The following is a 12,290-nucleotide window of genomic DNA, read 5'->3' as shown; positions in this document are numbered from 1 at the left end:
TCCTGCTCGTGTTAGTAGCTAACTCCATGAATGAGAATGTTTAATCTACATGCAACGGGACTTTCAGCGACCTCACTGTAACCTCTGACTGATCTTGGACACCCTTGGGCCTCCATGGAGGTATGTTTCACTGCACTTTGGAAATCCAGTGCGTTTCCTCTCTTCTGCTTTTTTTCCTTCCCTCTGAATCAAACTCTGAAAGTTATCCATTCCCAGATGTTTGTTATTTAAACCTTGCAGAAGCACAGTGAACTTAGCAACAGATAAAACATGTTTCATATACTTTTTACAAGTCTGACAAGGACATCAAATACTGACTTGATGCAAGTAACTTCTTGCAGAGATATACAGCTGGCACAGTTTCAGGAAATGGACATCAAATGAAAACAAAGACAATACATAAATACATAATACTCCTAATCTTGCAGTTTTAGTCACTTATCTTCAATCATGGCCTCTGTCCTTGATTGTCTATCAGTTTAGCATGACATTAGCCAAGGTCAAACTGTAGACAGGCCTGTGTCTTCCAAATCCTATGTTTTATGTTTTAAAATAGACTTTCTGCTTGGGTTAAAAGTGATTTCACAAAATACTTAGTTGTTTCCTTCTTACTTATGTTCTGCCAACAGCCCCTGCTAACTTTACTCTTTCGTAAACAAAATCACTGCAGTGATGGGCTTTTTAAACATCTTGAGATCCTAATCCAATTTGGAAAATGTTCTGTTGATTTAAAGATAGTAAAACCTAAAATCAGCCTATATATCATTATGGGGCTTGTCATACATAGCCATAATAAACAGAAGCCCCACATGACCTTTACAATACAGAGAGAAAACATATACATTCACTTTTCATCACAAGCATATTTGCTATAATATTTGTTATACATTTTCTCCAAAGCAATTTAAAAGCTCATCATTCAGTACATTCCTTTAAATGGCCTCTATCTACCACATTCATTCCTATCATTATTTTTGAGTACAAAACATTATGTTCTTACACACTAAAACAAACATTCAACAACAATTATAATTACACAAGAATCACAACCCTTACAACCGACTTTTCACAGAAAGGTGACCTTGACCCATAGCCTTGACTCCCATCCTGCCTTGCTCCACCATACATGCGCTTACCTGAGCTGACGGTTCAGGAGCAGAGGAGTGTGTGTGAAGGTTCCAAGACACTGCACGTTCAAAAGTGTGTATTTTCTATTTTACCTGAATAAGTAACGAGCGCTCCTCCTCTTTGTTTGGGATATAAACATTAGTGTTGGCAGCGTGTCCCGTGTGATTGTGTGACGTGCTTACGTATGTACAGGAGACCAGTGGCAATGTTATTCCATAAACATCTGCGTGTGTATAATGATGGAGTGAAAGTCATTTCTAATTTCTTTAGAATATAAAACATGTCAGTGCAAATGATCAAACACAGAAGGCAATTTCAGTTCAAAGGCAGTCATGAACATAACATCTTTAGCCTTTAAAAAAGAAAGAAATACATTTGGTGCAAATCTGACTGCTGACTGCTTTACAGTGTCTGTGATCCACCAGCTGGAGTGCTTTGGACACACCGTTGTCAATGAAGAATGGAAATACTAAGAGAGGTACTAAGATACTAATAGAGGGATGATCAAAGGAAATCATCTCAACAGATGAACATCATCTTCACAGAAAAAAAGAAATTTCCTTTAGCTTTTCTTCTTTTCCAGTGGAGTGTGTGTGTGTGTGTGTGTGTGTGTGTGTGTGTGTGTGTGTGTGTGTGTGTGTGTGTGTGTGTGTGTGTGTGAGTGTGTGTGTGTGTGTGTTCTGTCCTTCTTCCACTGACTTGATTGTTGTCTTGTTTTCTGGCTCTGTCATGTATCTCCCAGGGCTCTTCTCTCTGTGGAGTAGATGCTGTGTGTTGGTCTTATGGTTGACAGGCCTTTTCCTTTTGTACTAACCCTGTGCAGGAAGGAGAGATTTTCACATTGACTTCATAATGATAAGTTAAAACAAAAGACTTATCAATTGCCACATGTAACTTCATTAAGGATTGATTCAAACTCACAATTTGTCTTGAAAGGGACCATTTTTAAATTGGGAGTTCAATCAATGAGGTTAAGATTAATGACCACACAGTTAAGCAGTTGGAGTTTGTTTGTGGTACAGCGTGTAACAGCACGCTTCCAATAAATCCCATATTGTACATTGGTGGGTGTCTGTATGTTGGTGTATTAGGGACATAGGTAAAAAAAAAGAAAAAAAAAAAGAAACTGAGCCGGGGGAGGGGGGTGATATTCCCAAAGAAAAACTCCAAGAATTCCGAGATTAAAGTCTTACATTTCCGAGAATATGTATTTTGCTAAGATTAAAGTGGTACATTTTTAGAAAAAAACACAATTTACGAGAAAAAACATGAAAACCTCTGAGAATAAAATCACTTGTTATTTGTCAAGGGACCACATCGCTTCACTTTGCACAGTTGGATCAACCTCATCAGACCACGCATAAGGTTGTACTCCGTCCAAGATTTGTTGGTGTTGCCCCTACAGCATATACAATGCATGTGTGCAGAACTATGTGAGTGTATGCATGTGTCACAGTAGTGATCTGTGACTATTTATACCTTATCCTATCACACACTGACAAAGCCTCTCAACAAATACAGTACAGAAGTACAGAGGCGCAGACACAAAGAGACTGTTGTTCAAGGTGTGTGTGATCCAATGTGTGTGCGTGTAAGTGATAATACAAACATTTGACAGCAGATAGATGGCAAGAGAGAGAGAGAGAGAGAGAGAGAGAGAGAGAGAGAGAGAGAGAGAGAGAGAGAGAGAGAGAGAGAGAGAGAGAGAGAGATACAATTCACACATTGGCACAAATCTTTACACAATGTCCAATTATGAACAAACTCTAGATGCATAATTACCTCAAAATTATTTATATCCAGTTTAAAATGAAGTCTATAACACAATATGAGATGAGTGAAGGATGAGGAGCCACTAACAGCGGGCTGAAAGTCCAGACCTTTTCTTTAAGAAACTTTAACCATAAAATTAGTAAAATATGTACAATAGTTCAACAATGAGGTTACAACTAGATAACAATGCAACTTAATAATAATATTAGCTCTATAAAGAAATACAAAGATGTTTGCATGTTGGCTGTTGCTTACTCCAATGCAATCGTGCTTTGCTTTTGCTTATTTTTGTTTGTAAATAAAAACTAATTTAGAGCCGCAGAGGAACACATATAGTGGTGTTGACAGAAATGACTCCACATGGTTTTGCCTGTTTAGACAGAAATCTTTGCTACAGAGCATGAAACCATATCAGTTAGTCTAGATTTGACTCAATGGTCCACCATGAGTGTGGGGAACATAGAGGTTAGTTGCAGGTCAGTTAAAAAGATAATAAAAATGGTCAAAGTTGGCTCTACTGCTAAATTCATTCAATATGGACAACTGTTGCTATTTAACTTGAATCGTGATAGTTTAACCTACACTTCCTCAGGTATTGATACGTAGTGAGTTCAACTGATTCATTGTCAGTTAAAGGTCATCTTGAGAACATACACTGAACAATGTAGGTTATCAGTGAACACACACACACACACACACACACACACACACACACACACACACACACACAGCGCATGCGTCTCTGTTATGGTGGTATTTAGAATGTTTGTCCATAAACAGTAAAACTAAAGGTCTAAGAACAGGTTAGCTTACATTGCAGTGAGTGAGACTAGTCAGTCAGCAAATAAGCTTCACGTAGATCTGAAAATATCCTACGGAAATTAAATTCTTAATATCGGCTCGCTTTCAAAGTCATATTTGGAAACCCTTAAAACTTACTGGAGTGGAGGAGTGTTGTTTATTCAGGCGGGGTATGGGATAGGACATTTTTTTGGTCTCATTCGATCTTCTGTCACACAAACAAAAACCAACCAAATGTAGCCCATCATACTGTAAACTGATCACTGTAGGCTTTATCTTCATTGTGGAGAACATGAAAAAATCAGAATATGACAGGAAACCTATCATGAGTGAACCGAGGTGTAGTTGAGCAGCTGAGTCAACACGTTGCTCCATACTGCCTCTGTTGAATCAACCAAAAGACGAGGCAGAATTCTCTCCTGCTGATTACCCTGTGTGTGTGTGTGCGCGTGCGTGTGCGTGTGCACGTGCGTGTGTGTGTGTGTGTTTGTGTCTCCCCGCTCTATCAGGTGTCACAACATGCAGCCACGGGATTGAAGACTACAGTCAAAAGCAGTCAAACACCAGTTGTCATGTTACATTGTGTAGTGCTCAATTAATTCTATTCTCATGTAAAGTAGAGATTCTTCACAACGGCTATGTGAGCAGCTGTGTTTGTGTAGTATTATTTGAGTGAATTTGCTATGGGGGAGGTGTGCAAAATGTTTGAGTGGCTGGTATAGATTTACATTGAGAGATTAGCAGGGGTTCTGAAGCAAGTACAAATGGGGGTAAAAGGTAATTTCCTCCCACTTATATTTTAGTTGCATGTTGGAGTATTGTTTCTTTTACTTTTTCCCATATAATAAAACCAATAAAACGACATAAAGGCAGAAGGATAAATGACAGAAAAACAAAAAGATTGTGGAGGTCACATTCCTGACACAAACTGATATATAAAGAGTTCACCACCAGGGGGAGGCATGAGACGTACCAAAGTTGTGTTCACTAGTCAATCACTGCTCCATGTGCTGCTCCTGTTCCCCATGTGGTTGCACATTACAGTGTTTGCAACTAGTCCACCTAACATTTATTATGAAGCAGCACCAGTGTAAAATCCCCATGAAGCAGCACAATAGTGGTCGTAATAAAGAGGACACCCAGGTTCTAAAGATGAGGGATACAGAAATAAATTACTAATAATAGGACTTTAACCCAGGAGAGCGCTGATTGTGTACCACGTGTAACCAAAAGTCTGTTGACTTATTTACGTTGACTACTTAACTTATGTACGTAACTTAATTTACGTAACAATAGTCGTTATGGTCTCTTCCTAAACCTAACCAAGTAGTTTTGTCTTTTTTCTAGGTCGCGATTATAGCTCTACTACAGGGTCGATAGGCAACAATAATATGAGAACAAACAATAAACAAAAGCATATTACAGTAATGTTATTGTAAAAATATCAGAAAAGTTAAATGGCAGAAACAACAAACATCAGCAACAGCATAAAAATAAATACACCCTTTATGTAAAGACAATGACGATAAAAGCATTCAGACAACTTACTTCAGAATGCAAATATATGAAAACTCTTATCATCACATCTGACTTACTTCACTGACCAATTCCCCAAATAAAAGAATAACAATTTCTTCATTAGAGATTTAATTGAATAATTTGGCAAATAAGAACAAACCAAACGCAACATGCTCTGATGGAAACAGAACGTTTTTGTTTAAGTGTTTTGTATTTACAATCAATTCTTTTAAAGTGAATATTTCTCTCTGTTAGAACCACTATTCGGTTTGTAATCTGTGGAGTGAGTGCTTCCCTCAAGTGGACAGTCTGTGAAAGTGTACCTGACTAACTGGGTGTGACAAACACAGCTGGGACCCCAATCAGTGAGGATTTTACCTTCAGAAGTTTGTTGTAATATAGCTTTAAAAGATATGTCGCAGCACACAGAGCAGCTACTCTTCTATTCCTCATTTCACCGGCGCCTGCCTGCAGACTATCACTTACTCAACACTTTCACAACATCTCTGTAAACACTTACTACTATATTTAGTAGCAGGGACATATTCATATTCATATGTGGACAAAAACTATTGAACTTGTATGCCTCTGTTATGCCTTGGAAATGGAAAGATAAGATTCCTTTTATTCACCGATGTGAGCTGTATCCAACAATAATGTGCAATAACAACTATTGTACGTATAAAAATGACTTTAGAACAAATGATTTAGACTGACTGCTCTTCAAATCCTACAGTTTGACTGCTCACTCTACACATGTAAATTGTTTTAGCCACATTAGAGAACACATTTTTACACATGATTTATAAGGTATGTACCATAAAGGCAGTGCAAGTTGACATATGACCCTACACCAAGTGGGAAAAGCAATCTGGCAGAATAATATTTGTATGTGTATTTATTTAAGTGCTTAATACTAAATTATACACGGTTAGGCTTTGTATAATGTGTGCAAGGTCTAATCAATGAGGGCAGAACAAGGAAGTGAAAATATCAGTGGTCAGACTGGATCCGGCCATAAAAATGTCTGGCATCATCTCCAGACCTGGGTTCAATCCAGCTTTTACTTCACTTAGATTGATTCAAGGATTTAAAAAGAGAAACAATGTGTTTCCTTTTCCATTCTCTGTTGGTTATAAAGCAACATCAAGCAACAGCTTTCTGTCTTGTTTACTCCTTTGTTACTATTGTATTCATATCTTCTGGTTCTTTTCCCCCTAAAAAGCACAAATACATCACACATTAATAATCAATTTGCAGTTTGTAGTCAATGCATTCACCAGTGAATTGAAGCAGTGTACTTACTGAAGCACTTCTGGAGGGTCTCAGATCTCAGCAGCATGGTATATGATAAACCAAACACCAACAGGATGCCAAAGAAGCCCCCAATGGTACAGCCAATGAGAATGGCGTAGCTGGTGCCGTCATCTAGGAGTGAGTATAGCAGAATGAGGAGAAACTATAAGTTAAAAAAAGAAGAAACTCTTCTGGCAAAAAGTTCAAATGCCTTTAATCAGATGGCTAGACATATGCTTGTACATGTAAAGATAGAGCAGGGTTAAAACGGAAACTATAGCTTCTTCTTTGACACCACTCTTAGGTGTTATTCTGTTACTATTGATTTATTTTTAATTACAGGATGTGTCAGAAGTGAGAATATAACTTAAAGCCCCTATCACTATTTTTACATGGAATACTTTTTACAACATGACGAACCCTAAAAACCAAATGGTACATCTCAAAGGGTTATTTCTAATGAATAATGTCCAACAACAACAACAACAAAATGAGGACAACTGATTGTAATCCAGCTCACGCTTAACAAGTACAAGCATTGTGCATTTTATTTCAGAATTTCACCATGATATAACCTTCTGATTAAAGGCTTTTAAACTTTTTTGCCAAAAGAGTGGCTTGGACCGTTCCTTTTTTATGTACACGAATGAATTAAATGAATAAAAATGTGTATTTATGCTGTGATTAACATGCTGAGTCTTCACCATAAACGTGCAGGACGGCAGCAGGTGCATCAGGATTCTCTGAGTGCTGACATACGACTCTTGTGCCATTGTCGGAGAAGGAAGTTCCCTTAAGGGTCCAAACGGCCAATAACTCGTCTTTCTTCATATCACAACTTCCATAGAGAGCCTGAGGAGAGAGACAGGGAAGTGAATGTAGAGGAGTACAGATGAGAACTGTGAAGAAAGAACAAGAGATTGAAAACGATATATACATATATATGTGAGTTGGTCCTCTCTGGGAACCATCACCTTATCATGGTAGAGAGGTTTGTGTGTCCCTATGAACCTGAGAGCTGTGTTGTCTGGAGCCTAGTGCTCCTGGTAGGATCTCCCAAGGAAAATTGGTCTCAGGCGAAGGGCCAGACTGAGAATGGTTAAAAAATGACCTCATGAAACAGAGGGAAAGGAAAGGAGAGACCCTGCCAGGAGGAAGCCTGGGGCCCCTGTCTGGAGCCAGGCCCAGAGGGAGGGCCTGACAGTGAGCGCCTGGTGACAGGGTTTGCCACGGAGCCCGGTCGGGCACAGCCCGAAGAAGCTACGTGGTGCCTCCCATCCATCCATCCATCCTGTGGGCCCACCACTCATGGGAAAAACCGCTGGGGTCGGGTGCACTGTCACACGGGTGGCAGTGATGGTCAGGGACCTCGACGGACCAGACCCGGGCAGCAGAGGCTGGCTCTGGGGACGTGGAACGTCACCTCTCTGTGGGGGAAGAAGCCGGAACTAGTGCGGGAGGTGGAGCGCTACCAGTTGGATCTGGTGGGGCTTACATCTACGCACAGTCATGGCTCTTGAACCGTACTCCTGGATAGGGGTTGGACTCTATTCTTCTCCGGAGTTGCCCAAGGTGTGAGGCGTCGGGCGGGCTACGTTGGGGTTCACCCCGGTGGACGAGAGGGTCGCCTCCCTACGCCTTCGGGTTATGGGGGGGAAAACTCTGACTGTTGTTTTTGCCTATGCCCCAAACCGCAGTTCGGAGTATTCGGCCTTCTTGGAGACCCTAAATGGAGCCCTGCAGGGGGCTCCAGTAGGGGACTCCGTAGTTTTGCTGGGAGACTTCAACGCACACGTGGGAAACGATGGAGACACCTGGAGAGGCGTAATTGGGAGGAAGGGCCTCCCTGATCTAAACCTGAACGGCCGTTTGTTGTTGGACTTCTGTGCTAGTCATGGAATGGCCATAACAAACACCATGTTCGAACATAGGGATGCTCATAAGTGCACGTGGTACCACAGCACCCTAGGCCAAAGGTCAATGATCGATTTTGTGATCGTATCATCTGATCTGAGGCCGCATGTTTTGGACACTCGGGTGAAGAGAGGGGCAGAGCTGTCGACTGATCACCATCTGGTGGTGAGTTGGATCAAGGTTTGGGGGAAGACTCTGGACAGACCTGGTAAACCCAAACGGGTAGTGCGGGTGAACTGGGAACGTCTGGAGGTATAGTACTTATTTTTAAATATTTCATATATATAATTAAATTTTGCTGATTTTGCTGAGCTGATATGCTGTCTCTCTCGCACACATTTCATTGTACTGTTGACCCTGTGTTAACTTGCATATGACAAATAAAACTTGAAACTTGAATACAACAATTTGACAACAGATAGATGGCAAGAGACAGAGAGAGAGAGATCAGACTCTTAAGTAAAGCCTTACCTTGTGAGAAAATGTTAATCAATAAAGTTAACAACTTTTGAAATCTTACAGTCACAATAACATAGTATTACTCAGGTGAAGTGGAGAAGAAAGTGAGGATGAAGAGAGGCTTTAGTTTAGATGGCGACCACCTTACCTGGGGGATATCTTCCACGTAGCCTGACGGGCATGTGAGGCTGTAGTTGCGGTGATTCCCGTAGAAGGTGAATGTCAAGTTTGTAGAAGCTTTGGGAACTCCACAGCGAAACACTGCAGGTTTTCCCACAGCCACTGTGACGTCAGCTGGGCGCGTGCGGTAACTGAGAGCTACAGGGTTTGGTGCTGAAGTGGTGGTGTTTTCAGCTAGAACAGTGATTTAGTGTTGTTGTGTGAGATAAAGAGGAAATAACAAATAATTGGATAAAATGACTAATAATGTATATTACAGAAAATTAAAGACATATTTATTATCTAGTGTAAAATCACTTTTGTTTAAATTAAAAAACCCAATGACTTCAAGAAGTATTGAAATACTACATTTGACTACTATGGATCAGAAACGTAAGAAACCAGTGAAGGAACCAAACGCAGACACAACAGGGCACTCAGTAGAATGCAGCTAGTCTTTCTCTCTCAGCTCTCAAACACAGAAGAGTTGAATTACTCTCAATTGTCCCTTCTGGCCCCCTTACAGTAAAGATGGCGGCGTATCATGCTAAACTTTAGTGGATCATAACATACCTGGTTTGGAATGACTCTGCAGATGCTCTGGTTTAAAATGAGAAAATTAAGCTTTTCTAAGTATGTCAGTTTTAGAGACAAAGGCCAAAATGTTGCCTGCTTTTAGCCTGACAATTGACCATTCGACCCTCGATGCTGCCTGGCCAATCATAGCGTAGCATCGGAAGCTCCGACTAGGGTCCCACAAATATACAGCTCAGCTTCATAAACTGTCATGTAAACGTGTCAGATTTTCATTTTTCATTTTTAGGATAGTTTTGTTGATTTCGGAATAGTCATAGTTAATGTGAATAGTATTGTGTAATAGTGATACTCGTTACCCGGAGAGGTTGGAAGGAGATTACGTTTATAAAACTTTACGTTTCTATGTTTCTATGAGTGTGTGTGCACATCATTATCAAGTGTTAGCACTTTTATGCTACCCTAGCTACTGAAGGTATACTGAGATTGTAACAGTGAATGAAGAGCTCAGTGCTGCTCCTTAATTTCATTGTCGGTCTCAATCTGTTAACGTAAGCTTCGATCTTTATCTCTTTAACCTGTTTTCACGGCTGAATCAGTTTGACATCCTGGATATATCCTTCTTATGCATATTGTAGACCCTTACATCTGCTTCTCTCGGAAATCACTTTTTAACATCTTTTTCTTAAACATTATTCAGGTATTCAGTTAGTGACAGCTGGACGGAGTAACAAACACTTACTCGAACTGAATGCTACCTGCATCTAACATGAGACCTAAAGCAAAGTCTGTCCACAGCCCTCATAAACATTTGTATATTCCAAAGACCAGAAACCTGTGTTTCTCTGGAAGATTTTCTTGGAAGGGTGGAAAGATTTGTGATACAAAATTCCTCCAGTGACTTAATTCCTACTTACAGACTGCAAAACATTAACCAGGATCAGGGTGAGGTCTTGTTTTGTTTTGTGTGTTTTCAGTTTAGAATATATCCATTTTCATGCACCTGGAAACTTTAAGCAGGATTTAAACAAATCTTCTATTTTGTAATCCTGGATGTAGTTAGTTACCTGAGGAGGGTGCAGTGAGTTGGAGCAGAGTCAGCACCAGCAAGCAGATATGAGAAACCTTTCTATGTTTCCTCATCCCTACTTTCATCGTCTCCTCCATTCTCTCCTATTGCATAGGGTAATTTGCAAACGTTTGAAAAATGTAAATTAACTTTTCATTCTACATTAAAGGAATACAATAGTACAAGACTCCTTGTACTTTCCTTCATATTAAATGTGATGTGCATGAATGTGAAAGGTTGATGTTAACTATAACCTGAGGGCAGATAACCGGTAAAATTATTATTTACACGATGATGATTTTATACAGATACAATGTGTCACTGCTTTATATGAAAAGGCTGCCAGTATTACAGGATCCATCAAACTAATTTGAGAAATAACTTTTATCGTCTATAGAAATATTTTTAAACCAAAGATTTTATAAGAATAAGATAACAATATTTGGCCTGAGTAGCATATAAGACATAAAATTATCCAAATTAATATTTAATAACTATTTCTAAAAATCCTTTGTCACATTTAAACTGATTCTACTTATTGAAGGCCTTGATCTATTGAATTAGGAACAAGTAATGTTGACTTGATGGATAGACAAATCAAAAATGTTGAAGAAAACTAACTATTATAATTCTATCACCCATAATCATGACTCTTTTGTCCCCAAATCTGACAAGGTTTTTGTAAATATGAGAAATAAAGTAAAACTTAAAAAAGCATCTTCAAATGTAAAGGAAGACCGTGAGATGATTAAAACTAACCTTAAAATGAACGGGAAATTCCCCAGAAGGACTGCAGGCAGCTTCCTTATTCAAAGAATAAGTTCCTTTAAAACTACACCCTCTTTATTGCTGATTATTAACTTCTCAGAAGACACCTCCTCTCAGCAGTTAGTCTGACATCTACTGTCTCAATAAACAGTGAATTTATCCACGTAATGCGGACTCTGTCTTCACTGAGAGTGTGGATCTCTTCCTCATTCATTTACAAGATGCAAAATAAACAGGTTGAGCAGCCCTGAGCCAATAATAGCTGTCACGTCAAACTCTCTCTCTCTCTCTCTCTCTCTCTCTCTCTCTCTCTCTCTCTCTCTCTCTCTCTCTCTCTCTCTCTCTCTCTCTCTCTCTGTCACACACACACACACACACACACACACACACACACACACACTAGCTAACAAACACTTACTGGAACTGAATGCTACCTGCGTCTCTTATAGAATGAGCTTGAAATACTTGGGGAACACGATATTACTTTCAAATAAGTTCCGTCTGTCTGAAGGACAAGCAGGTCGACCTGCTGCCATCACAGCAGTAATGGCACCACTTTTCAACTACCGTATTTTCCGCACTATAAGGCGCACTTAAAAGCCTTTAATTTTCTCAAAAAGCGACAGTGCGCCTTATAATCCGGAGCGCTTTATATATGGATTAATTCTGGTTGTGTTTACTGATCTCGAAGCGATTTTGTGTGGTACACGGCGCTCTGTCAAAATGTTTTAGTACGACCTTTGTAAACTACAAAGCCGCACTGTGCTGCCTATTTCTATGTTTATAGAGTTGGGACATGTTTTTTGACTCAGAGTGAGCGCTCCTTGGTTTGTTGGTTTGCTGGGGGCGTGTCAGAGTGAGCGCTTCTGCT

At 39.8% G+C, this 12,290-nt stretch overlaps 2 protein-coding genes across 3 annotated transcripts in view; one reads left to right on the top strand and one right to left on the bottom strand.

Moving 5' to 3' along the window:
• hpn (hepsin) overlaps window positions 1–12,290 on the top strand; it is a 46,164-nt gene continuing 33,874 nt past the window's right edge. Inside the window, exon 1 of the mRNA XM_029450901.1 lies at window positions 1–120. The gene's annotated coding sequence lies outside the window, so the exon portion shown is untranslated. The remainder of the gene's footprint in view (window positions 121–12,290) is intronic.
• LOC115020877 (uncharacterized) lies at window positions 5,333–11,755 on the bottom strand. Of its 2 annotated transcripts, XM_029450905.1 has the most exons (7): window positions 11,411–11,755; window positions 10,650–10,755; window positions 9,622–9,648; window positions 9,038–9,243; window positions 7,221–7,368; window positions 6,526–6,648; window positions 5,333–6,437 (listed from the first exon to the last, which is right to left on the bottom strand). In XM_029450905.1, the coding sequence occupies exons 2-7, from the start codon at window positions 10,747–10,749 to the stop codon at window positions 6,391–6,393; spliced, it is 651 nt and encodes a 216-aa protein (XP_029306765.1). In that variant the 5' UTR covers window positions 10,750–10,755; window positions 11,411–11,755; the 3' UTR covers window positions 5,333–6,390. The 2 variants fall into 2 exon arrangements, with proteins under 2 accessions (XP_029306765.1, XP_029306766.1); XM_029450906.1 differs by lacking the exon at window positions 9,622–9,648.

Source organism: Cottoperca gobio, chromosome 16 (assembly GCF_900634415.1).
Source record: "Cottoperca gobio chromosome 16, fCotGob3.1, whole genome shotgun sequence".
NCBI lineage: Eukaryota > Metazoa > Chordata > Actinopteri > Perciformes > Bovichtidae > Cottoperca > Cottoperca gobio.
Note: the sequence above shows the minus strand (reverse complement) of the source record. Positions and strands in the feature narration are given on the sequence as shown.

Excerpts from the sequence above, each read along its gene's own strand:
- LOC115020877 (XM_029450905.1), bottom strand. The coding sequence starts at position 10,749 with ATGGAGGAGACGATGAAAGTAGGGATGAGGAAACATAGAAAGGTTTCT. Across the intron at positions 9,244-9,621 it reads GCAGAGTCATTCCAAACCAG|CTGAAAACACCACCACTTCA; the intron begins GTATGTTATGAT and ends TCACTGTTCTAG. Across the intron at positions 6,649-7,220 it reads TGCCGTCCTGCACGTTTATG|ATGACGGCACCAGCTACGCC; the intron begins GTGAAGACTCAG and ends ACTCACTCCTAG.